At 42.1% G+C, this 25451-nt stretch overlaps 7 protein-coding genes across 7 annotated transcripts; 2 read left to right on the top strand and 5 right to left on the bottom strand.

The window, feature by feature from the left end:
• Positions 1–19: 19 nt before the first annotated feature.
• LOC140799274 (malonyl-coenzyme:anthocyanin 5-O-glucoside-6'''-O-malonyltransferase-like) lies at positions 20–1556 on the bottom strand. Its single transcript, XM_073153527.1, has one exon. The coding sequence runs from the start codon at positions 1422–1424 to the stop codon at positions 111–113; it is 1314 nt and encodes a 437-aa protein (XP_073009628.1). The 5' UTR covers positions 1425–1556; the 3' UTR covers positions 20–110.
• Positions 1557–4593: 3037 nt separating this feature from the next.
• On the bottom strand, positions 4594–5391 carry LOC140798524 (RING-H2 finger protein ATL16-like). The gene has a single exon (XM_073152380.1). The coding sequence runs from the start codon at positions 5389–5391 to the stop codon at positions 4594–4596; it is 798 nt and encodes a 265-aa protein (XP_073008481.1).
• A 396-nt stretch (positions 5392–5787) lies between these two features.
• On the bottom strand, positions 5788–7113 carry LOC140799075 (RING-H2 finger protein ATL1-like). The gene has a single exon (XM_073153217.1). It carries the CDS (start codon positions 6877–6879, stop codon positions 6013–6015), a length of 867 nt encoding a protein of 288 aa, XP_073009318.1. The 5' UTR covers positions 6880–7113; the 3' UTR covers positions 5788–6012.
• Positions 7114–10172: 3059 nt separating this feature from the next.
• On the top strand, positions 10173–10870 carry LOC140798523 (ethylene-response factor C3-like). The gene has a single exon (XM_073152379.1). It carries the CDS (start codon positions 10173–10175, stop codon positions 10776–10778), a length of 606 nt encoding a protein of 201 aa, XP_073008480.1. The 3' UTR covers positions 10779–10870.
• A 4376-nt stretch (positions 10871–15246) lies between these two features.
• Positions 15247–18117, top strand: LOC140798780 (probable inorganic phosphate transporter 1-4). Its single transcript, XM_073152820.1, has 3 exons — positions 15247–15533; positions 16242–16818; positions 16898–18117. The coding sequence occupies exons 2-3, from the start codon at positions 16296–16298 to the stop codon at positions 17974–17976; spliced, it is 1602 nt and encodes a 533-aa protein (XP_073008921.1). The 5' UTR covers positions 15247–15533; positions 16242–16295; the 3' UTR covers positions 17977–18117.
• Positions 18118–19448: 1331 nt separating this feature from the next.
• On the bottom strand, positions 19449–21578 carry LOC140798781 (probable inorganic phosphate transporter 1-3). The gene is made up of 2 exons (XM_073152821.1): positions 21539–21578; positions 19449–21332 (listed from the first exon to the last, which is right to left on the bottom strand). The coding sequence occupies exon 2, from the start codon at positions 21259–21261 to the stop codon at positions 19675–19677; it is 1587 nt and encodes a 528-aa protein (XP_073008922.1). The 5' UTR covers positions 21262–21332; positions 21539–21578; the 3' UTR covers positions 19449–19674.
• Positions 21579–23568: 1990 nt separating this feature from the next.
• LOC140799087 (probable inorganic phosphate transporter 1-3) lies at positions 23569–25278 on the bottom strand. The gene has a single exon (XM_073153231.1). It carries the CDS (start codon positions 25276–25278, stop codon positions 23692–23694), a length of 1587 nt encoding a protein of 528 aa, XP_073009332.1. The 3' UTR covers positions 23569–23691.
• Between the last annotated feature and the right edge of the window lie 173 nt (positions 25279–25451).

Below are 25451 nucleotides of genomic sequence, written 5' to 3'. Positions count from 1 at the left end.
ACAATTAACGTGCGCAAAATTTAATAAAGTAACTTCTTTATTCAGATATGGGACAAGCTCTGCTCACAAGTAACAATTACTCCCAAGACTTCTTGCAGTACGTCTTCTTCCTACTTTCCGAAGATTACTCCATTGTTGTCATAGAAAGCGATAAAGGCTTCCATCTCGTGCCTGGGCAATGCCAGCCCCACCTCTATCCCCCCTTCCTCCTCTCTGCTCTCTGCTAGACCCAAAGCCCCCGTCCTCTCTATCGACACAATCTCCACCTTCCTCAGGCTCCCCCACCCGAAATCCACCTCGTAAATCGCGAGCTTCGGCGATCCGGCCACCGTCACCGCCCTCGCAGCCGCATATTTACGCACATTTTTAATCCAATCGCCGGCGTAACGGAATGCGCCGTCCTCCAAGCTCTTGATCACCCTCCATATCGCCTCTGCGGCGACCACAGCCCCGTCGACGCCGACGAGGTCGCTCCTCTTGGCCTCGACGCAGCAGATGCCGAGGCAATTGCCGAAGTAGTTCGACGGTATCGGTGGGTCCGACCGGGCGCGGCAGCCGGTGACGAAGCCGAAGTGCTCCACCTTGCTGGTGCTGCGACGTGCATGGACTAGACCTGCCCACGCAAACCCACAGGCCAATGCATACGGGGAGCATTGGACCTTAGTCTTGCTCTTCAGCTCGGCGAGCCTGCCATTGCTGAACACGAATGTGGCTCGAACCACATTGAGCTGGGTTGTTAAATCCCAGGCATCAAAACTCGTATCATCCTCGAACTCCTCCAAATCCTTCAGGAATCTGCCTTTCAGCCCCTTTGGATCCAAGACTACGCTGCGGTCTAAGAACGGACGAGTTGTTTCTTCATGTTTGTGAACTCTGGCCCATGTCTTCATGAAATGGGTGTAGCTCGAGCCATCGGCTACTGCATGGTGCAGCGTTGTGCCAATTGCAACTCCAACGTTGGGAAATATGGTCAGTTGGATTGCCAGCACGGCTTGGGCACGACCATTTCCATAGTATTGCAACGTTGGGACTAGAGGATGGAATCTCGAGACCTCGCGGGCGTGATAGCCCGCGAGGTCGTAAAAGTCGTCGCCGCTCACCGCCACGGTCAGCCAGACGAAGTCGTCGTCATCGGAGCAGAGAACCTGAGGCTGTTGGCCGTCTGATGTGCGCTTTAATTTTCCGGCTAGAGGGTAAAATAGGTTGAGAGTGAGGGCTAAGGATTTTTTCAACTTGGGTAGCTCAGCGAGCAGGAAAATTGACGTGGAGAGGGAGGTTTCATAGAAGAATACGCGTTGGACGGGGTGGAAATTGTGGAAAATTATGTCGAAGAAGGTGAGGGGGAGAGAAGGCCGGGAGTTGGCGGCAGAGCACGGCGGTGGAGAGATCTTGCATTGCTCTAACACTTTGAGCTTGTAAACCATGACTACCTACAACTCTTGACGACGACGACGACTGCTCCTACTCATGTTTCCTTGCATAGATATATAAATTAATTGGCCAACGATCCATTATTGAGGGAAGTGAATGGTCCAAATTGAATCTAATATTACTAACTGAGCACGTTTTTGGTTCGTATGTTATTATATTTAACTCTTTGCATTTAATCCCCTCAAAGAAAAACAAATATCTCTTTTTGTTCCTACTCGTACGCTTCTCATTACCAACAACTTACCAAGAAGTTGCCGAGTAAATTTCCTCCCCATCCGTCTGGATAATACTAAATGCCATTTGTTTTATACGATGGATCCACGTCTACGGCAGCAGGGTCTGGTCCCCTAGATAAAATTCCCAAATTACGATGGTATTATTAAAGTATAAAATTTTATATAATTTTGCAATCTTGATGCATGGTCTAAAATTTATGTAATTATAAAATAAAGAAAACCAGAGTTGGTTAAAACGTGATGAATCTTTTGTCCTGCTCGCTCTTGGTAGGACTCTTATTAATGTGCTGGCTCCTCGGAATCCGTCCTAATTGAATAATTAAGATTAAATTAAATTAATCGAAAATACTTAATTTTAATTATTTTAACATAGTCACATATGTAAAATGTCTTATATACCATTTAATTTATCAATAGATAAAAATTATTTTTAATAACCCTTTAAATTAATAGATTAACTTATTCTTAATTGGGCCTTGTGGTTAACATAATTGGGCTGGGATTTGGAATACGTTCAATAGCTGAGGCCCAAAATGGCCTAGGTCTGTCCTCGATCTTCTCTTTCTCTTCCTCTTTCAGAGTCCCGGAATTATACCAAACTAACTCTCTTGAATATCTTTTTACATGTCTAATATATTTCAAAAGAGACTATATTGTTTAGATATCGATGACATAATCAATGCCTAGGTCAATAAAATATATATAGAAATTTTGAAACATTTATATAAATCGTTAACCTAATATTTAAAACTCTACAATTCTTTTAGAAGATTTAAATTTTTTTATAGAAATCATTAATTTGGTCTGTAATTTTTAAACACACTCGATCTCGTATTTAAATTTTAATATAAATTAGACATATAAAAAAATTATGATCTGACTTAAACTAATAAAAAAACTCTTAGAATGCCTTTAATAAAGTACTTAAAAAATAAATAACTATTTAGCATGAACAGCTACCAGCTTGTATGATGCTCTGACACTTTTGAGTGTTAGTATCCATAATTTGATTCTCTTTTCCACAGTGCAGCTCTGATTAAGACCCTGCTGATGCAGACTTTGTCGTGGAATATAGGAATTAATTTTCCAAGTTTAGCTGTTTAAGTTTATACAATTTAAAGCATGACTGCCATTATGCGAAGACACGATTTATTAAGAAGGTGAATTAAACGAAGGTACGCAGGTCAATGTTATTAATTATCAATTAATGAGTTGTTGGACATGGCAGCAGGCAGCAAGGCATCGATGTTTCCAATGCTGATACACGCGCCATGAAGTGGACGAACTAAGCTTAGCTACAAATAAGATGGAAGACGATGGATTGCACTTCCTTGATGTGAACTTTCTTCGGATACGTGTCATATGCATGAACAGTCAACTTGCCTGCAGGCTGCAGCTAATAGCTGTAACTGGTGTTCCCAAGAGGGAGAGAGAGAGAGAGTGTGTGTGTGTGTGTGTGTAGTTCATTTATTCCATGTATCTCGTGAGATGACAGCAGATCTAAACATTTCTATAATGCTAATTAAAGCATCGATCTCTGTGTCGCTTGCGTTATAATACATGGTGAGATGTGATTAGGGTTGACTTAATCATGATTTATTATGGAAAGAAAAAAAAAAAAAAAAACTTGTCCTTTTGCCCCCAAGATGGTTGCTCCATTATTAGTGTTTGATTCACTCTGGGTAATCTTTTGGGGGTTTGAAAGGGATCTCTCAAGGAAGAACCAATTCAATGAATTGTTCTTCTCCATTTTAACTATATTACTAGAATCAAAAGGTACAATAGATGAAGTCCCTGGGTACTCCAAGGACATCAAAGCAAAGCAAAGCAACAACATTGACATCGCAACCTCCATTAGTATGTCTGCTGTCATGATAATTAAGTCCCGTCTGTCTTTTGCTTTTATTGGATCATCATGATATCTATTCGAGAAAAAGAATATATATATATATATATATAAGAAGAAGAAGAAACTTTTGATCAAAATGATTCATTTCTTTGTCTCAAAAGGGACCAGGGAGCATGGAGCACTAATCATTGGACCAAACTGTGCAAGTAGCTCAAGAAATCAAGCAAATCTTCTACTTGCGTTGGCTAATTGCTAGCTTGTCCTGAATGCATTGAAGGCATTTCTTAGTAAACCAACAAGTGCACATGCTGGTGTGCAGTGCAAGGCGTTGCAGTGTAGACAGCTTGGAATGGAAGAGCTGCTCATGGAGGAGATGGCACATGTGAAGGTGAACATGGGTGATGGCGAAGCACAAAAGAGTGCAAGTTTAGGTAAAAGGTGGGGGTGCTGCTTGTCTACCATTACTTGTACAAAAGCTAAGTGAAAGAGAGAAATATGTCAATCGTACATATAATTACTTTATTATGGGAATCTTATCTACATTATTGTAAAGCTTTCTTCTTCTTCTTCTTCTTCCTTCTTCTTCTTCTTCTTCTTCATATCAGGTGGTATCCTCAAGAATGTTAGAAGGATTTGCTGTGGATTCTAATTCATGTCTCAAATAAAGCACTTGTTTACATACCAGTTTGTCTTTATTGGGGCCTTTTTTTTATATATAATTTTTCTTGTCGGGAATTTTCCTTTGGATATATATATATATATATATATATATATATATATATATATATATATAGTTCATATCAACAGGAAATTTGAACAGAAAACAGAGCACAGAAAAGGAGAAACTCTTGCCGACCAATTATTATGTGATTCCAGTAATGATAATCTTAATCATCATCATCATCATCATCAAACCATATGATGTAATTAACCTAATCAAAATTCAAAAAGAAAAAGAAAAAAAGAAGCCCATATACACTCACTGGCCCTATAATTTACATCCAACTCAGACAACATCAAGAGCAACATGAACACCAAGAACCCATCATCAGCAGCTGAGACTATTACATCCCTTGATCACAAATTGATCGGAAGAATGGCGCTCCGCGAACTCCGTCCATGCCCGAAAGAGAAGAACGACCGCCGGACCTTACCACCACTACTACCTTCACCACCAACCTCAAGAACAAGATGTGGCTTGTGTCTTAGAATCTCCTGAACTGAGAGATATAGTTGTCTATCATTAGAAGAGCCCAAAGACAACGACCTCCTTATTGGCTGCACACAGAACTCCTCATCCTTGTGTCTCACATCAATGCACTCATCTCCCAAGCTGCCCAACTTTGGCACTTCTCTTCTTATAGTAGCTTGATTGCTACTTCCTTCTTCATTTCTCACCTCTATAACAGTGCAAGCACAATTGGTTGGAAATGCGATTGGGCTCGTTATGTCTTGCCTACAAATTGGGCAGTTGGTGTTGTTGCTGAGCCAGATATCTATGCAATCTGTATGGAATGAATGGGAGCAACTCGGCAGGATCCGTAGCCTCTCCTCCTCTTGGAACTCGTTCAAGCAAATTGCGCACTCGAACGACGAAAAATTCGCTTCTTTTGTGAACTTCTTGGTCGGAATCATGTATACGAGTGATGGGTCGAGGCCTTGGGACTTCGCGGCGAAGTGGTCGAAATGGCGGCGGTAGTTGGTCGAAGGGAGGTTGTTAAAGAGGTCGTTGCGCCGCCAGTTTTGGCAGCATTGTATTGCGAAGATGTAGTAGCTGACGAGAATTATGGCGGTGGTGAGTATGCCTAAGATGGTGATGGCTAAGATTGGGAAGCTGGTATTCGACGAGGAAGGAGAGGGTGGTGGATGATCCATTTGAGAGATGGAATATAGGGATTTAGTGATCATTGGTTGGGAGTAGAACCAATGAAGAACACAAAGAGGGGAGAGAGAGAGAGAGAGAGAGAGAGAGAGAGAGAGAGAGAGATCTTTATAGCAGAGTAGTTAAGAGTGGGAAACTTGGGTGAGAAGATGACCAATCTGGGTACTTGGCAGCCATTGATTGGCGGCAGGATAAATTGGGCCAAATTGGGAATCTGGGAGGAAGCCCAATAAGGATTTCCAATCGAGTCGAGTTGGGCGCATTAACTAAAAGTGGCCCAAAAACTACTACTAACTACCTGTAGTACAGAGAGAATCTTTTGGAAATATCTATCTCAGACTTGTCTAAAGGTCACTCTATACATAACTTGTAACATAAGAAGATTCCTATAACCAATAATAGAATTTAAGGTAGATGTGAACAACTTCTGTAAACTACTCTAATCAAGTCATGAACAGAACAGAACAGAACAGAACAGAACAGAACAAATGAAAGAAAGAATCAAAAAGAAAAAAAGGCATCCATTACGACACACCTAATCAATATTAAAACTAAAATCAATCCAATTATGTAACAGTATGCTGTTCATCGATCACAACCATGGAAATTTTGTATCATAATTGATCAATCTGAATCGGAAGCACAGCACTTCTCGAACTCCGGCCGAGCCCGAATGAGTGGATCAATCGCCGGAATCTACGGCTGCCGTCACCGCCGTGAACACTTAAACTAGATTCGCCATTAATCCTTGTCTCATTGAGTCCTTCAGTTGAAAGACTAGTAGTAGTCTTTAGATGATCCATGGAGAATGATCTCCTTACAGTCCCATGATGATCTTTATCTCTAACGTCAATGCTCACATCCCTCATGCTCTCCACCTTAGAAATCTTACGCCAATTTCTATCACCCGGTGATTGATTTGAAGCCTCAGCTGCTGCTCTGGCGATTTGTTCATTGCTCAGCTGTTGGCTAATAGAAGCTTGGACATGAAGTGGAATTGGCTTTGATACGTTTGCTCTGCATAAAGGGCAGTTGACATTGGTTCTAAGCCAAGTATCTATGCACTGGATGTGGAAGGCATGAGAGCAGCTAGGCAGGAGTTTGAGGCTGTCCTCCTCTTGGAACTCACTCAAACACACAGCACACTCATGGCAGGATGTCTTCGGATTGGGCTCAGGCACGCGGGACTTCCTGAACTTGACGATCGGGATCGAGTTCACGATCGACGGATCGACGCCTTGTTCTTCGTCTTCGTCGACGAAGAACACCGAAGGCATGTGGTCGTCGTCGCTCCGCCCTCTCCGCGAGGTCGGCGACAGTTGCCGCAGTCCGGGGTGGCGGCCATTGAGCCAAAACCTGAGCACGAACAAGTAGTATCCGATGAGCACCACCAGCGTCGCGACGAACCCTATGGCAATAGCCACCGGGATCGGGAAGCTGGTGCCAGAAGAAGAGGGAGGACTGCTAAGAGATGAATCCATAGATTGATCTCGGTCGGTCGGTCATCAAGAAGAAGATGATGTAGTACTGCAATAGTGTGGAAAAGTGAAAGTCGATATAGATTGGTAGAAGAAAACGATCTAGAGGAAAAGCACAAGGATGAGGATGAGATTGAGAAATTGGCAGGAAGAACCTAACCCATTCCAGATTGGAGTTGGACGACGTCAAGATAATGTGAGCATGAGCATAGTTTAACTTGGAAATGACGTGGCATTTTCCTTCCAAGGCAGGCAACTAAATGAGTAGCACGCCACAATCAAGTAGGCCAAGTGTTGTTGATATAAAGAACGAACGATGACGATAGAATAGCATCTATATGAATGGAACAGTTGGAAATTTGAATCAAGAGAAAATAGCGGAAATTTTGGTGTTAAATGATATATCATAAGAAGTCAACCAAGCCATTCAGATCGCTGCATTCGTCTTTTGGTTGTTTGACTTTTGGTATACACAGGGTATTGGTAATTATAGCCTAATCGTGCACCTAATCTGTACCAATAATACTGCACTTTAATAGCATTAGAAAAAGGGATTGTGGATCCATCATTAATTAGCCATAAAAAAAAATTGATTTTTATATATATGCTAGAATATTAAATTTAGAATAATACACCCGCAAATAATAACTTCGGATAGATACAACTATAAAAATAAAACCTAAATTAGTTATGGGACTAATAGGCAGGTAAACTATATAGAATAATACTATGCTTACAAATATTTTAAAATTATCTTGTCTATTAATAATATGAGAGAAACTATCCGTGGTTAGAAAGACGGCACATCTTAAATGTTTGTAAAATATTTGTAAAGTATTTATAAATATTGCATTACTCTTCTATATATTCATGATCAGACCCTAATTGAGTTTAGCCACTAAAAAATATAGCAGTTAGGTGATAATTATTCACGGAAAAATACAAATATAAGACTAAAGTCAGGAACGATTGGCTTATGACCAAGTCTAAGTTATATTATTATTTTTTAGCCTCCCACTTAAAAAAAGTTTATTATTTTTTTTCATTTCAGATCATACACTAGATTATTGGCAAGAGGAAATCAAGTTTGAGATCCATATTATTCACAATGAAGATTAATGCATGTTGCAATTGATGTACAAAAGTCAAACGATGAAGTGGCACACTGGCACGTTGATGCTAATCGATCAATAAACAATTGATGGATAAGGATTAAATTTGGAATTGGATCGCTATCTAGAACGAACCCTATCAATATAAAAATATCTTTGAAAATTGACCTATTCCTGTCCTTCGGACCGATCTATCTTTTTGATTTTTGAAAATTGAGAGAGATTCAACAATTGATGCATACGATAATGTTGCAAGAGGAACCTTATGAAATAAATAAAAGGTGAGATTTGGAAATATTAAAAACGAGGGTGTAAAGTGTAAACCACAACTATGCAAAAAAGATAAGGGTGTTAAATGTAAACGCAATTTTAACTTATTATTAGCACGTGCAGAAGGCTCGTCAACTAGCCCGATCCATCTGGATCGTCCGGCCCTGGCCCTGGCCCACCATGGGCATATGCTAAGCTGTAGAAAATTCACGCATACCGCATTGCAGGGAACCACTAGCTTCTATCCCATTGGGTTTACTCTTCCCACCAAGGCCCAGCCCAATAACTCCCAGCCCGACCCATTACCAATCTTAGAAGAGTGTTAGCATCGGCCCATAATTTTGTAAACATAGTTTAATTATATTTAACTAATTTATTAATTAAGCAAGTTAATCTCGAACAAAATTATTTTGAAACATTATGACGAGTATTGACGTCATAAAGACGGCAGACATAAGCTTGAGATAGATTTCTATCTCAGTCAAATTATTTGATCCTCCCATGATGAGAACTGAATAGATTATGCAGCTATCGTTGTCAATTTCTCTTTGGTAAAACCCATATTAATTTGATTTTTTCCTTTGCAACTTTGGATCATTTCAGCCTTCTTTGAAGCATAATTTCAAACCTTAGAATACTGTAGCATGATTGCCATTTGTCTAGGAAAGCAAGGAAGAGACCAAGCTCGCAATTAATTAATAAATATTTCCCCTGCCAAAAGAGTGGAGAAGATACATTTGGACACCTGCTTGGGTCCCTATGACCGACTGATAGCTAAGTCATTCAAAAGATGGCATTATATAGGTTAAAATAAATAAAGCTTGCTAGATATTGTGGGTCCTTACAATCTATGGTTTAAATTGCCTGCTTTGAGATTTTTCTTTATAGATTTTATATTATTATTCTATGATAATTACACTGAAGATCAACCCGGTGGGGTTAACAGAAGGCATTTGTGTCTAAGTGTAATTATTACTATTATTTTTTTTTAAATTTTTAAAAATTCAAAAGAAGTTTTAGCAGATATTACACAGGTATATAATCTTAGAATCTTATTATTGAGTGTTCAAATCCATTTACCATCTATTTGAATTCTTGATAGTGAGCCATATGACTTTTCTCATTCAAATAGCAGACAGTAAGTAAACATTGACCTTCCAATGGGCTGAAATCCTTAAATGCTTTCAGCTCCAAAAACAATCCAAAACTTTTTCCAATCTATTGAAGTCCAAATGTCTTTTAGCTGCAAGGAAGCTTCAGGTGCTCCTTCCTGGAAATATTTCTCACATAAATTACTACTTACTTACTTCCTTAGGTAGTCATAGTGGGGTTTTAGATGAGAATTTTGATAAGGAAATAAGCCCACGGGGATGCAGACAGTGTCTTTGTTCTCTGTATCTGGAGTTGTTTCTCTTATTACTGTATGCAGTTCAAATATCCAATGTAAAAAGTACTCAAATGGAAAGAGTTCAAATATATGGACTAATAAATTATAAGATGACCAAATTACTCATTCCATCTTTAAATCAGACTACATTTCATTAAAGTAATTAAGTTGGGATCAAATCCTAACCCTGCCAGCCATCATACCCATATCATTCGTGATGCCTGTCTGATCTGGCGGTGCGCACGTGCCCTTCTCGTGTGGGGCCCGCCCCAATGGACGAATCGTTTGTCTTTACTACCCGCCCTTTGCCTCCCTCCCTCCCTCCCTCCGTTCAATTACAAAAAAGTGGCGGGCTTCCGACGTCTCAACTGCCCGAGAGAGAGAGAGAGAGAGAGAGAGAGAGAGAGAGAGAGAGAGAGCTTATATATATATATATATATATATATATATATATATATATATATATAAGTAAAACAACCATCGGACCGCACGAACACGAAGAGTAGAAGAAGTCCTCTCTCAATTCCATGCATCCAGTGGATTCCCAAATCTACCACTTGTATCCCGAATCTAACGACTCGATCCTCCCTTTCGACGTTAACAACTCGGAGGAGATGCTCTTGCTCGACATGCTCGCGGCGTCCTCTGGATCGTCCAGCTCGAGAATGAGAAAGGAGGGCGAATTGGATTCCACGAGCGGAAAGGAGCACGATGGGTCCAAGGAGCAGTGCTACCGAGGAGTTCGCAGGCGGCCGTGGGGTAAATTCGCGGCGGAGATCAGGGACTCCACGCGGCGCGGGGTGCGGGTTTGGCTGGGGACGTTCGATAGCGCCGAGGCTGCGGCCTTGGCGTATGATCAGGCCGCGTTCGCGATGAGGGGGGCGATGGCGGTGCTCAATTTCCCGGTGGAGATGGTGCGGGAGTCGCTGCGGGAGATAAAGTGCGGCGAGGAGGTCAGCGGTTCCCCGGTGTTGGCCCTAAAAAGGAGGCATTTAATGAGGAGGAAGAGGATAAGCAGGAAGAGAAATAGAAGAGCAGAAATCGCGCAGAGTGTTTTAGAATTAGAAGATTTAGGAGCAGAGTACTTGGAGGAGCTTCTAAGGACATCGGAGTTATCTAATAATCCCCGGTGAAACAAATCAATTTAATTCTTTTGCAAACACAAATTATTATTATTATTATTTGTTCTTCTTTTTGAGAAGAATCTCTCTCAATAGTAAGGAGACTTGGAATATATATTCGACTGATGACTTTCATTGGTTGGAATGTTTTCGGACCAAAATTCATAGGTTCCTGCAGTTTGTTTCTAGTAATTTTTAATCTCTATCATTTGTACTGCATGACCGTTGTCCACATTTTAGTTGAGAGTTGACTCTTAATTGTCTATTTATACTCATTTATAGCGTTCCAAAGCACTGTTATATTCACAAGCTTTGAAATTTTATTCAGTCCGAGAACTAGGGCCACGCACAGTAATTTATTGGCTGATCGAGGGTGACATTATTGCATGAGATCTTACTATCACTCATCTTAATGCCGAAAATTATGCCTCAAAATGAACATGAGTAATCCGTTTGATGTTGAGCGATGACTTGCAGATGTCCTGATGAATTGTCTGACTGACTTTAAGTTTGACACCCAATGAGGTAGGTTAAATTTCATTATCTTTGGTCCTTGGTACTATTATTTACTTCAAGATTACATTCACGTGTCGAACTAAACTACGTCTACAATTTGGAACTTAAATGAGGATAGACTTCAGGCATGCTCCTCTAGGTGTAGACGCAAGACATGACAAAGATGTTTGTTTAGGGATTCAATGTGAAACTGAATTGGTTATAATGCCAATGTAGCATATTTTCTCTTACAGTTGTGAGTTTTGACCAACTATGTTACTTTTATTTCTCCGCATCCTCCTTTAGTCACCGTTCCTGGAAACTAGCGGGGCAAATCATATGCTTGCTCTTTCTATCATATAAAGATGTTACTTAGACGTGGTAAGAATTAAAAGCCACTCGTGAATATTAGACTTATAGCTTGAATCACTTATTTAGTTTGTTATTTAATTCAAGCCTCCTTGGCTGTCAGCTCCTACTCTCTCTTCCTCTATTGAACTTTTCATTTTCTTTGGGTTCTGACCACATTTTCCTCATCTTCCCTCTCTCTCTCCTTATCATGTTCAGCAACTACTCGGAGTTACCCACGTTTTGGCCAATTTTATCATCTTCCCGTCATTTTATCCATCATCTCTAACCCCTAATCTAACATTATATTTCAATCTAGTCAACCAAATCTCGAGATATTAGATTCATTCAAAAGATATATTCTAGAGCTACAACATATTCAAATTTTATGAGGTTTCAATTTGTAGATGATTTGTTTCTCCCTCTTCCACGGCCACTCACTCACTCTAGACCTTCATCCTTACCCTCCAAACCACCTACAATAATCCTCACCATGTCTTAGACTCTATTTAAGGCCAGCCTCCATCACCGAACGAGAAATCCTTCTAGCTACCGTTCTAATAGTGTTGTTGGAGTCTAAAACTCGTCGTTGATCTCTCCTCTGCCAATCTGTGCCACCACCACTTTCTTAGACCATCTTATTTCGTCCAAGATCTGCCCCAACTCTATTAACCACATCCAAGCTCTTGGGCTCCACTAAAACCTCAAGTTGATCCACCACACCGCACTCGATCGTCAGCCAGTTTCCAGTTTCCGAGAACAGTCCATCACTATGCCATAACTTAAGAGTAACAATTAGTAGATCTCCGTAGAAGAAAAAAGAGAAAGAAAAGCGTCTATATAGAGGACGTAGACGCAAAGGCTTTTATTTTAGGAGCTACTGCGAATGACATCATGGTAGACTGTGCAGTTTGGAAATGCACTAAAGCTAATGAAATAGTGAATGATTGTCCTTGCTGAAGCCTTATTCCTAAATCCTAACAACAGAAGTAGAAGAGTTGAATGCGGAGAGGAAGAGTATTCCAGATCAACTAATTCAGCTTCTTTTTCGCACTTGTGTTTTGATGCTTTTAGATCCTAAGGTAGATAAGAAGTATGAAAAATAATCTTGTTTGTTTTACAGTCTGTACCTCGTTTTGTGGTAAAGTGATGATCTTCTTAGTAGTTTGCACCCTTTCATTTCATTTTTTTCCTTTTCCTCCGGCATTGAGGTTATAATTGTCCCTAACAATTGGGCTGATTTAGACATTTTCGAGTACCTTCTCTTTTGTTTCTTACAAGATTGTGTTTATCGAGATAAGCAGAGCATTTGGAGACAATATGCAACCATTGTGCATCTGTAAATTGCATATATATATATATATATATATATATGTTCCATGATGAACTTAAATGCCTATCGAACAGCACTTTGTAGAATCTTCACAGCTTCTTAATTCCATGGAGTTTTACTCCAGACTTGCATAATGCTGTCCGGATAGGACATGTTGCCCTCTTTGCTGCTGTGCTGGATACTGGATTATCTTGTGATATTTTCTGGTGGGATCTTAGTAAGGATATAGAGGATGGAAGTGAATGAAAGAGGATCTTCATATATACTTTTGGGTCTGAGCATGATGTGAGTACTGGCCGCCTCCGCTTATATGTTTTGCTTTTATCAGACGAATAGTCTGGCTATGTTGACAACGGTGGAGGATGGAGTTGAATTTGTTATAGCAAGCAACTTATTCTGTGGGTGATCCTGATAATGCCATTCCAAATTTTAATCCTGCTGAAAAGAAGATGAAATTTGGCTTTGATGCTCAACAACTAAAGCTGGAATACCTCCCTCCACGAGGAGTCGAGTTTCATACAAGTATACAACTACTCAGAGATCATCGATTTATGATGCTTATATAGAGATCTTTTTCTTTCATCATTTGTATGTTAAGGAATACTGCATTAAGTATTTGTAATGATGCTTCTTTTGATGTCTGAAGCTTTTCTTAATGTACTTGTCATCAGATTATTTTATAGTTTGAAATTTCACTTTGAGACGGAATAGTAATGTCCAAAACGTAAGGAAAACTATAGCCAAAAGTACCAGGACTTTTAATTTTGACATTTATTTTGGATCTCAATAAGCTAAAACTATTCTATTTTAGCTTAAAATATTTATTTTTTCTAGGGTCCAACTGAAACCATAGGTTATATTAAAAAAAAATTTGTAGATTGACACCAAATTGGCATCATAATGGATAATTAATTTTTATCCATAAACTAAAAAGACGCGCTGTTGGACAATGCTTTCAAATCAAGTCTAGTACTCCAATTGGAAGAATCTTGGAAAATTGTGCATTCTCCTTGAAACTGAGTTCAAAAGATACTCTGGAAAATATTCTGATCATGCTTTACCTTGGTTTTCTTGTTTATGGCTGCTTAGCTCCTACCTCCTCTCCTTTTGCTGGAGATTTCAAATCAAGTCGAGAAAACTTCCATCTTGTTCTCTAACGCTTCAACCTTTTCCCCTCTTTCTGTACTTTACCGGACACTATGGTTTATGTTGAAAAATATTTACTCAATATTTCACAGAAGAAATTGCCTTGTTGATTCCATGGTGGTTTGCAAATCTTCAGATGGATACTGTCAGACTAGTGGACCCTAAGCTTGTAAGAAAATAGCCTGTGATTCTCTTGAGAGTATGGCTTGTAAGGAAATAAGTGTTGCCTATGAATCTGGAAGTAGGATCTAGTGGGGAAAGTTGAGAGTGATTGCGAGAAAACAAAAGGGAAGGCCATTACTTTCTTTGGTAGAAATTGTCCTGTTTTGCTCCAAAGTCTTGATTTTGAGGGTTGATGTTGCATAGATGATGACTTTTTTTTTTTCAGGAAAAGGATAAATAAAAAAAATACTTTTAAACACAACACCCATGCTTGGTCTATAATAGATAACATTACAGTTTCACATCCTAGGACACAAATAAGAAACAAAGTGATTAATGACCCTGGTCTACATAGATGGTAACCTTCAGTTCTAAGCTGCTACTTCAAATTTTGGGATGTCTTCAGGACATCTTATTGGCTAAAGAAAGGTAAATAGAAGTAAGAGGAACTCCAGGAGTTGTTCGGTGTCCACTATTGAATTTTTGTGAGTTTTCTGGTATTGAGTGCATCACTTGACATACGAACTTTGGAATCACAGTGTTTTCTATCTGCTATTTAACAGTTGAAGGAACGACGAATACTTTAAGATTAGAGGAAATATCTAAGATTATGCCTCAATTATAATAATAAAGAAAGATACACACACATACACACAGTGAGAAAGAAGACTCGGCACCGAAGACTTCTCCGGTCAACCTCGTCCCTTTCTTCGCCCTAAGGTCGACATAAGTTCCTCTATGTCATCGTGTCACCGGAAAGTGCTTAGTATTTGAACATGACAAGAAATTACATCTTACTTGCTTATAGCGTGGTTTAGAATTTCTTCAGTATATTATCTCCGAGTAGAATAGGTGCGTGCCAGCCCAAAGAGTTTAAGACGTATATGTCCTTTTAGATTGTCTTCACTCTGGAGACAAATCAACACATCCTTTTCAAATGTCAGATGATTACTTACTGCATATCATTCAACCAAGGAAGATGAGGTTGCTATTCGTTGTCCATTCTAACTACGATTACTCTCTCAAATATTTATTCGTGTTGGTTTAGAATGGATCGCCCCAAAGACTAAGCTAGTCTTGGAGAAACCAACACCAGGAGCTGCGCAAGTAAAGGGCAAAAGAGTTGACATGACTAACAAGAGAGATCAACATAATATTCCTTATGGGTCACTAAAAGATGCCGTTATCCTCTTCCATTAAATACCCAACGCTCTTTTCCTCTTACTTCATCTCTTCCTACTAAAACGTTGGAGTTATCCTTCCTTATCTTGGAGGAGAAATAGGTATGCGGTCTCTTCTACCATGTTTGATCTTTTTTTCTTATTTGTCAGATTATTTTAATAAATATCTATGTTAATCTTAAATATGATTATTGTCTTCTCTGTTGTATTCCAAATCCATTAAGTTCCTACTTCTTGGTAATAATGGCATAACTAAGATCATAGTTACCAAACTCTTATCCATATTTTTTTTTTAATTAGTAGGAAAATATGTTCACAATAGTATTATTTGGATAATTATTTTAGAAAATGAGGAACTTAATGATGTCCTAATTAAAATCAATCCTACTAGATTATAGAACATGAGCCTTGTAACTATTTGAGCACTATCTAGTTTAATTGACTTTAATTATATTAAATTTGGATGATATTTGACTACAAACTATGGAAAAAGAATCCTAGTTCATGGACATAAATCTTTGGTGATGATTTATTTTTCTTCTGATATTTAATGATGCGTTTTCCTCACCAAAGACTTTCCCCGGTCGTTGCTCACTAATTTGCATGCCCAACGGTCAATAGACAATAATAGGGCCTGGTCATCTAGAAAGGGTAGTTTCGTCATTTGGAGAGAGCAAAAGAAAACACTTAGTCATACCCGTAAAAGACTTTTTGATTCAGATTTGATTTTATGGTTTTATCTCCTAGTTTGTTGTTATCTGTTGTCTCTACTAAACAAAAACCTCCTATCTCATATACAATTGCAAACAGAGGAGGAGAGGAGAGGAGAGGAGAGGAGAGGAGAGGAGAGGAGGCCGTTGAACGATGGCAAGAGAACAGTTGAAAGTCCTAAGCGCTCTTGATCTCGCGAAGACGCAATGGTACCACTTCACGGCGATCGTGATCGCCGGCATGGGCTTCTTCACCGACGCCTACGACCTCTTCTCCATCTCTCTCGTCACCAAGCTCCTCGGACGCATCTACTACTTCGTGCCTGACTCGTCCATCCCCGGCTCTCTTCCCCCCAACGTTGCTGCGGCCGTCAACGGCGTGGCCTTCTGCGGTACGCTCGCCGGCCAACTCTTCTTCGGATGGCTCGGGGATAAGATGGGCCGGAAGCGCGTCTACGGTATGACCCTCATGCTCATGGTGATCTGCTCCCTCGCCTCCGGCCTCTCCTTCGGCCACACCGCCAAGGGGGTCATGACCACCCTCTGTTTCTTCCGCTTCTGGCTCGGTTTCGGCATCGGCGGCGATTATCCTCTCTCCGCCACCATCATGTCGGAGTACGCCAACAAGAAGACCCGCGGCGCCTTCATCGCCGCCGTCTTCGCCATGCAGGGCTTCGGTAAAGATACATCCATATTTTTATAATTTTTAATTTTTTTTAAATAGAACGGTAGTTTTTATAGTTTATATTGTATCAGGCAACCTCACCGGCGGTATCCTCGCCTTAATCATCTCCGCCTCATTTAAAAGCCGCTATGACGCGCCGGCCTACCAAGACAACCGCGCCGGCTCCACCGTGTCGCAGGCCGACTATGCATGGCGCATCCTCCTCATGCTCGGCGCCGCCCCCGCCGTCCTCACCTACTACTGGCGGTTGAAGATGCCCGAGACCGCTCGGTACACGGCCCTCGTCGCCAAGAACGCGAAGCAAGCTGCTTCCGACATGTCGAGGGTCCTCCAAGTCGACATCGTCGAGGAGCAAGAAAAGGCGGAGCAGTTGACCAGCAAGAAAAAGTTCGGTCTCTTCTCGTCTGAATTCCTCCGCCGCCACGGCCTCCACCTCCTCGGCACCTCCACAACTTGGTTCTTGCTCGACATCGCCTTCTACAGCCAGAACCTTTTCCAAAAGGACATCTTTAGCGCTATCGGATGGATCCCAAAGGCAAAAACCATGAGCGCGCTCGAAGAAATGTACAGAATCGCACGTGCTCAAACTCTAATAGCTCTCTGTGGCACAGTGCCGGGCTACTGGTTCACAGTCTTCCTCATCGATATAATCGGCAGGTTCACAATCCAACTAATGGGCTTCTTCATGATGACAGTCTTCATGCTCGCCCTCGCAATCCCATACCACCACTGGACTACGCCGGGACACCACATCGGCTTCGTCGTCATGTACGGGTTCACCTTCTTCTTCGCTAACTTTGGTCCGAACAGCACGACATTCATCGTGCCGGCGGAGATCTTCCCAGCGAGGCTCCGGTCGACGTGCCACGGGATCTCTGCGGCGGCGGGGAAGGCCGGAGCCATCGTGGGGGCGTTCGGGTTCTTGTACGCGGCCCAGAACCAGAACAAGGATCTCGCGGATCCGGGTTACCCGGCCGGGATTGGGGTCCGGAATTCGCTCTTCTTACTTGCTGGGTGTTGCTTCTTTGGGTTTCTTCTGACGTTCTTGGTGCCAGAATCAAAGGGGAAGTCATTGGAGGAGATGTCCAGGGAGAACGAGGAGGAGGTGACGGAAATTACTAGTATCAATAGCAGAACTGTCCCTGTTTAGATTGATTACAAGGTTTAATTTCTTCTTGGTTCTTATGGGTAAGATGCTAAGAGTGTGGTGAGCAAATAATAGTGGGAGTTTCGAAGGATTCATGTGAAACTATGACATGCTATATATTATCTAGTGCATTTGTATTTGCGAGCTCTAGACTGCCCATAAGTTAGCTTAACTTTTCGGGCTCGAATCAAGTTCGAGCTCAAGCCAAATTAGCCCCAACTGAGCCCAATTGATCTCGGCTTATTATACCCCCTACCCACGCCTCTTTGGAAAATCTAAGTAGACCTTTTTTAAGCTGTATCTCGCCCTGGTCCACCCCACCAAATAAAAAACATCTTCATATGTCTAATTATCATATTATACACTACTAAAACAAAAATTAAGTTAACTTATGGTGTCATATGGACATTAATATATGTATATATATATAAACAGGAAGTTATAAAATATTAGAAAACTGTGTTAATTAACATAATAAGAATGTAGAGTGTCAATCAAAATTTTACTAAGATAACCTCCCTTTATCTCAAGGAGCTAAGATGAAAAGAATTAGACTGCAATAAAAAGAAACATATATCCACTTTTTTTATTTATAGTAAAAGACTAAATTACTAATTTAACCTTCTTCGGAGCAACGGTATAAACTTATCCTTATTCTAGGATAATTAGTTTTTATTTTATCTCTATCCTAGCACGTTGACAAACGGCAGTAACTAAAAGTCTGACTCGCCGATCCATCGTCTCATCCGAAGACTTATTTTAGATGCTTTTGCTGTTTTTCTAATCAGATGCTCTGACTCATTCGAAAGTGCAATATCAACCTCAAACCTTGACTTTTATAGTTAATGTCATCGTCATAATCACCTCATATTTAGAATTGTTCCTGCTGAAATTAGAAGATCATAATGGATATCTCAAGTATTATAAAATTTGCTAATCAAGTTGGAATATATATATATATAGATAGATATCCAAACATGAGCATATTGGCAACCACGTACAGACATATGCACTACTTATCTAATATAATGTTAGGGGAGTTTTTGTTTGGAATTGACATTCTTGCTCAATTATTGATCGATTGTTTTGCATTTAAGACTATTGAATCAGGTAACAAAATTCCTAGTCATAGAACTAAACCATTTGCCATGTCAACTCTTTGTGCTGACATTTTTGTCACAAGGGAACTCTCTGATTGGAGCCAGATTAATTTCTTTTTATTACTGTCATTTTAGAGTACTACCAGTACGATTAATCAAGTTGGAGGACCTTTCCGGAAGATAAATTATTTTAATCAAGTTGACCTATTCGTTGGAGTAAACTTTGGCATATAGAAAAGTGTACCTTTTCTTGTAGGCCCAAACTAGCCACCAGCAATCTTCAATTCTTCTTTCACATTCAATAACAAAGATAAGTTCCATTGACAGAAATGCAATGTATAAGACAAAGAACAATCAAAAAGCTAAAGCCTAACGTTCCCAAATTACATCTTATTTTCCAAATCAAAATGAGAGAACGTTACATTTACACCAACAGTACTGAAGAATTTATTCATGGAAGAGACTTAAAATGAATGTCATGAGCTCCTAATACTAGCAAATAACAGCACAAAAAGATAGCAGGTATGAATATAATGTAAGCAAACACACGAAATTACGAAGCATATTATTGAAGCGGTTGTATTGAATTCCGGACTTGGTTTTAGACTCTGGTAGATACTTCTTCATCCTCGCCCACGTTCTCCTTGGACATCTCCTCGAGGGAGATCCCCTTCGATTCGGGCACGAAGAGGGTCATGACCATACCGAGGAAGTTGGCGACGGCGAGCACGAAGAGGGCGTTTCGGATTCCAATACCGGCGGGGTAGCCGCGGTCCCGGGAGGACATGTCCTTGGACTGTGAGGCGTAGAGGAAACCGAAGGCCCCGATCATGGCGCCGGCCTTACCTGCGGCCGCGGATATGCCGTGGCACGTTGAGCGGAGCCGCGAGGGGAAGATCTCGGCGGGCACGATGAAGGTGGTGCTGTTGGGCCCGAAGTTGGCGAAGAAGAAGGTGAGCCCGTACATGACGACGAAGCCGACGTGATTTCCGGGGGTGGTCCAGTGGTTGTAGGGGAAGGCGAGGCCCAGCATGAAGACGGTCATCATGAAGAATCCCATGAGCTGGATCCAGAAACGTCCGACGATGTCGATGAGGGCGACGGTGAACCAGTATCCGGGGACAGTACCGCAGAGGGCGATGAAGGTCTGGGCGCGGGCAATGCGGAAGACCTCCTCGATGGCGTTCATAGTGGAGGCTTTGGGGATCCACCCTACCTTGCTGAAGATGTCCTTCTGGAACAAATTCTGGCTGTAGAAGGCGATATCGAGGAAGAACCAAGTCGTCGTCGTGGCGAGGAGGTGGAGCCCATGACGGCGGGCGAACTGCTTCGAGAAGAGTCCCCAGTCGTCTCCGCCTACGACGTCACGATCGATCTTCTGGACGTCCTCGGTGATCTCCATCTGGAGGACCTTCGACATGTCGGCGGCCGCCTGCTTCGTGTTCCTGGCGACGAGGGCGGTGTACCGCGCCGTCTCGGGCATCTGCATCCGCCAGTAGTAGGTGAGCGCGGCCGGGAGGGCACCGAACATGACGACGATCCGCCAGACGTAGTCGGCTTGCGGGACGGTGGAGCCGGCTCGGTCGACGCTGTAGGGCGGTGCATCGAACTTGTTCTTGAACCCGGCGGACACAATAAGAGCTACGATACCGCCGAAGAGGATGCCGAAGCCTTGCATAGCAAAGACGGCGGCAATGAAGGCGCCACGAGTCTTCTTATTGGCGTACTCGGACATGATGGTGGCGGAGAGCGGGTAGTCTCCGCCGACGCCGAAGCCGAGCCAGAATCGGCAGAAGCAGAGGGTCGCCATCACTCCCTTCGCCGAGTGACCGAAGGATAGGCCGGACGCGATGGAGCAGATCACCATGAGGAGGAGGGTGAAGCCGTAGACGCTCTTCCGTCCGAGCTTGTCTCCCAGCCACCCGAAGAAGAGCTGGCCGGCGAGCGTGCCGACGAACGCAACGCCATTAACGGCTGATGCCACGTTAGGGGGAAGGCTTCCGGGGGAATCGAAGTTTGGATCGAAGTAGTAGATGCGGCCGAGGAGCTTGGTGACGAGGGAGATGCAGAACAAGTCATAAGCGTCAGTGAAGAAGCCCATCCCAGCGATCACGATGGCGGTGAAGTGGTACCACTGCGTCTTCGCCGCATCGAGGGTGCTCAACACCCGTAGCTGCTCCCTCACCATTGTTTCTTGTTACTTTTACTCGATCTCAATCTCGTGCAATGATCAAGCTCCTCGGTCGATCCCCCTGTAAGCTGTAGCAAGAAGAAAGTCACCCAGGTCAACCATTAAGTTCGCCACGATACATTAGTGAGACCACCTAGTGCGGACCTACAAGTATAACTTAGTAGATATGAACCACCACGAAATAAAGATGATAAAGGAGAAGAAACAAACTATTATTCACTAATCGATGCCATTAGAGCAGAGAGATAGAGGCGTACGTAGAGAGATTTATCACCTTAAGAGAGGAGATCAAAAATGCTACAGAGCTTGGATATAGGATTTCAATGGAGTCCATCATCATATATATAGAGAGAGGGAAGGGAATCACTCGTAAGAATATGCTCTTTCTGCTAAAAAGATAGTAATTAAGGGAATATTTATTTGCGGACAACCTTACCACCAAATTTTAAGCAAATGTTGCTTCCATCGCCCAACGTCTCAAACCATCGTATAATTTATTTAATTTTTAATGAAAAAGCCAGTGGGCGAAGATTTCTATTAATTTTAATAAAAATTGATACAAACTTGACACATAATATAAACAAACCTCCTAATATTGTAATTATCTACTGCTCAGCAAAGAAAAAATATATATATATATTATAACTAGCTCAAAGAGCATATAGGATATTTTCAAGATGCACAACCCAAATAGTGCTGTAGACATAGGGCCTAATATTCCAAGGCTTCATCGCAACAAGTTACTTGATTAGTGAGTTGCTAGAACATTTTTGTTTGCAATATCTGTCCTGTCTTAATTTCTTGCCTTTGAGTTTTGAGTATATAAATGAGTTGACAACCCCAATTTGGTTAATTTTAAGTGTATTTTATTTTCTTCAAAAGCTTGTTAGATTGTCTTAAGAGATCACAACATTAGTTTCGTTGCAATGCATGTTTTTGTTATAGTACGACTTTGGGACAGTGACATGCTCTGGTCACCATGTCCCAAGCTTATCAAGGGGGATTGTGTCGGAGCTTCCATGTCAGCCGGATAAATGTTTTAAGTGTTTTTTTTTTTCCTTTCTATTTTCTATAGAGAAGAAGAATTAAGGCCTGCATGTTGGTTAGCTTTACATGGACTCTTGCACTAATTTGAATTTAAATGTCTGCAATCCCCCCAGATTGCCAGCTTCTCCCAAGTTGAAGCATGTTAATTTAGTAAGTTAAGTACAGCAATAATTGCAAGCTCAATTTAGGAAATAATCAAAAGGAGTACATTATCAATTGGGATAGCTCAATAACGTAGGGCGAGAGAGGATAATTTTTTCTCCCCTTCTCCTGTTAACTGGTATTAGAAATGAAAGTAGAATCAAAACCAAGAGAAGTAGTTACAATAAAATTATGATAGGTCCGTATGATCGATACCAATTGTGCTTAGTTTTTTTTTTTTTAAATATAGATAATTTATTTTTCATCTCTTGAATTATTATTTTTTCTACCAATGACCTCTTGATTTTTTTTATACATAATATTTTTCATTTCAAACTTCGTCGATTTCTCACTCTAACTTCTTATCACCCCCTCTTCAATGGGATTTCGTTCCGTACTCCTCTTGTACCTATATATGTTCTAAGTTGTCACATTTTATATCCACCATGTTTTCACCCCTCTTTTTATTGATGATAAGTTTAAGAGGATAATCCTCTCTCTCAACATCTTGGCACCTCTAATATATTTAACCAATCAAAATGTAATGTAGTTCACTATAGAGTTGTTAGCAAGGTTGCTAGCAAGTTTAGATTATTTGTACAAACTTTTTTTAAATTTATAAGTAGTAGTACAATTTGGGTTCTAAAGCTAAATCAGTTTATTTTTTATAATAGATTCACATATTTTTTATAATAAAATATAGATAATTTATATTAAAAATGAGCTATTTAAAAATTAAGATTTTTTTTTTTTTTTTTGTGGAAATGATTCCGGCAAGTTTTCATATGGCAATGTGAGGTCGTGAGGCTAATAATTCGTTGTATAAATTATAATCCATTATCAATCAAACTTGTGTGTTTGATCTTTTTTAATTTTAAATTCAAAAGTTTGTGGGCTATATTTTTAGAGTTTTATATTCGTAGCATACACCATGCTTCAGCCCAACCAACCAGGTTCCGCCTAACGGGCTATAGTGAGACGCAATTATGGATTTTGAACAAGTCCATTGACAGAGAGAGGCCCATATGATAAAGTTGTGGAACAGAGTAGATTTAATAAGGTTAATCACCATTAAAGCCAAATGTGGACAATTATTATTGATACAAGCACCAATTACATCGCAAACATACGCAAAAACTTGCCAGAGGAAAATCACAAGGGCAATAAAAGCAAGAAGACATATGCAAGCACGAAGACAAGAAAAGAAACATGCACCAAATTAATTAGATATTAACAACCTTAGACTCTGGTAGATACTTCTTCATCCTCGCCCACGTTCTCCTTGGACATCTCCTCGAGGGAGATCCCCTTCGATTCGGGCACGAAGAGGGTCATGACCATACCGAGGAAGTTGGCGACGGCGAGCACGAAGAGGGCGTTTCGGATTCCAATGCCGGCGGGGTAGCCGCGGTCCCGGGAGGACATGTCCTTGGACTGTGAGGCGTAGAGGAAACCGAAGGCCCCGATCATGGCGCCGGCCTTACCTGCGGCGGCTGAGATACCGTGGCACGTTGAGCGGAGCCGCGAGGGGAAGATCTCGGCTGGCACGATGAAGGTGGTGCTGTTGGGCCCGAAGTTCGCGAAGAAGAAGGTGAGCCCGTACATGACGACGAAGCCGACGTGATTTCCGGGGGTGGTCCAGTGATGGTAGGGGAACGCGAGGCCCAGCATGAAGACGGTCATCATGAAGAATCCCATGAGCTGGATCCAGAAACGTCCGACGATGTCGATGAGGGCGACGGTGAACCAGTATCCGGGGACGGTGCCGCAGAGGGCGATGAAGGTCTGGGCTCGGGCAATGCGGAAGACCTCCTCAATGGCGTTCATGGTAGAGGCTTTGGGGATCCACCCTACCTTGCTGAAGATGTCCTTCTGGAACAAATTCTGGCTGTAGAAGGCGATATCGAGGAAGAACCAAGTGCTCGTCGTGGCGAGCAGGTGGACCCCGTGGCGGCGAGCGAACTGCTTCGAGAAGAGTCCCCAGTCGTCTCCGCCTACGACACCACGATCGATCTTCTCGACGTCCTCGGTGATCTCCATCTGGAGGACCTTCGACATGTCGGCGGCCGCCTGCTTCGTGTTCCTGGCGACGAGGGCGGTGTACCGCGCCGTCTCGGGCATCTGCATCCGCCAGTAGTAGGTGAGCGCGGCCGGGATTGCGCCAAACATGACGACGATCCGCCAGACATAGTCGGCTTCCGGGACGGTGGAGCCGGCTCGGTCGACGCTGTAGGGCGGTGCCTGGTACTTGTTCTTGAACCCGGCCGATACAATAAGAGCTACGATACCGCCGAAGAGGATGCCAAAGCCCTGCATGGCGAAGACGGCGGCAATGAAGGCGCCACGGGTCTTCTTGTTGGCATACTCGGACATGATGGTGGCGGAGAGCGGGTAGTCTCCACCGACGCCGAAGCCGAGCCAGAATCGGAAGAAGCAGAGGGTGGCCATTACCCCCTTAGCGCTTTTGCCGAAGGAGAGGCCGGACATGATGGAGCAGATCACCATGAGCAGGAGGGTGAAGCCGTAGACGCTCTTCCGTCCGAGCTTGTCTCCCAACCACCCGAAGAAGAGCTGGCCGGCGAGTGTGCCGACGAAGGCGACGCCATTAACTGCGGATGCCACGTTAGGTGGGAGGCTTCCGGGGGAATCGAAGTTTGGATCGAAGTAGTAGATGCGACCGAGGAGCTTGGTGACGAGGGATATGCAAAACAAGTCATAAGCATCGGTAAAGAACCCCATCCCTGCGATCACAATGGCGGTGAAGTGGTACCACTGTGTCTTCGCCGCATCGAGGGTGCTCAACACCCGGAGCTGCTCCCTCGCCATTGTTAGTTAATTTCTTATCGTGCAATGATCAAGCCCCTCGATCGCACGATCTCCCCGGCCCCTGCAAGCTATCGAAGAAAGAGTAGCCCAAATCAACCCTTAAGTTCGCCATCAATTCAAGATTTTTTACCAACATTCAAACGGATTAATTCTTGCATGCATATATATATATG

The sequence above is a fragment of the Typha latifolia genome, chromosome 12 (assembly GCF_019914945.1).
Source record: "Typha latifolia isolate L0001 chromosome 12, TyphaL0001v2, whole genome shotgun sequence".
In the NCBI taxonomy this organism is placed as follows: Eukaryota; Viridiplantae; Streptophyta; class Magnoliopsida; order Poales; family Typhaceae; genus Typha; species Typha latifolia.
The sequence above is the reverse complement of the archived record's forward strand: the minus strand, read 5'-3'. Positions and strand labels throughout refer to the sequence as shown.

Excerpts from the sequence above, each read along its gene's own strand:
- LOC140799274 (XM_073153527.1), bottom strand. The coding sequence starts at position 1,424 with ATGGTTTACAAGCTCAAAGTGTTAGAGCAATGCAAGATCTCTCCACCG.
- LOC140798524 (XM_073152380.1), bottom strand. The coding sequence starts at position 5,391 with ATGGATCATCCACCACCCTCTCCTTCCTCGTCGAATACCAGCTTCCCA.
- LOC140798523 (XM_073152379.1), top strand. The coding sequence starts at position 10,173 with ATGCATCCAGTGGATTCCCAAATCTACCACTTGTATCCCGAATCTAAC.
- LOC140798780 (XM_073152820.1), top strand. The coding sequence starts at position 16,296 with ATGGCAAGAGAACAGTTGAAAGTCCTAAGCGCTCTTGATCTCGCGAAG. Across the intron at positions 16,819-16,897 it reads CTTCGCCATGCAGGGCTTCG|GCAACCTCACCGGCGGTATC; the intron begins GTAAAGATACAT and ends ATATTGTATCAG.
- LOC140798781 (XM_073152821.1), bottom strand. The coding sequence starts at position 21,261 with ATGGTGAGGGAGCAGCTACGGGTGTTGAGCACCCTCGATGCGGCGAAG.
- LOC140799087 (XM_073153231.1), bottom strand. The coding sequence starts at position 25,278 with ATGGCGAGGGAGCAGCTCCGGGTGTTGAGCACCCTCGATGCGGCGAAG.
- LOC140799075 (XM_073153217.1), bottom strand. The coding sequence starts at position 6,879 with ATGGATTCATCTCTTAGCAGTCCTCCCTCTTCTTCTGGCACCAGCTTC.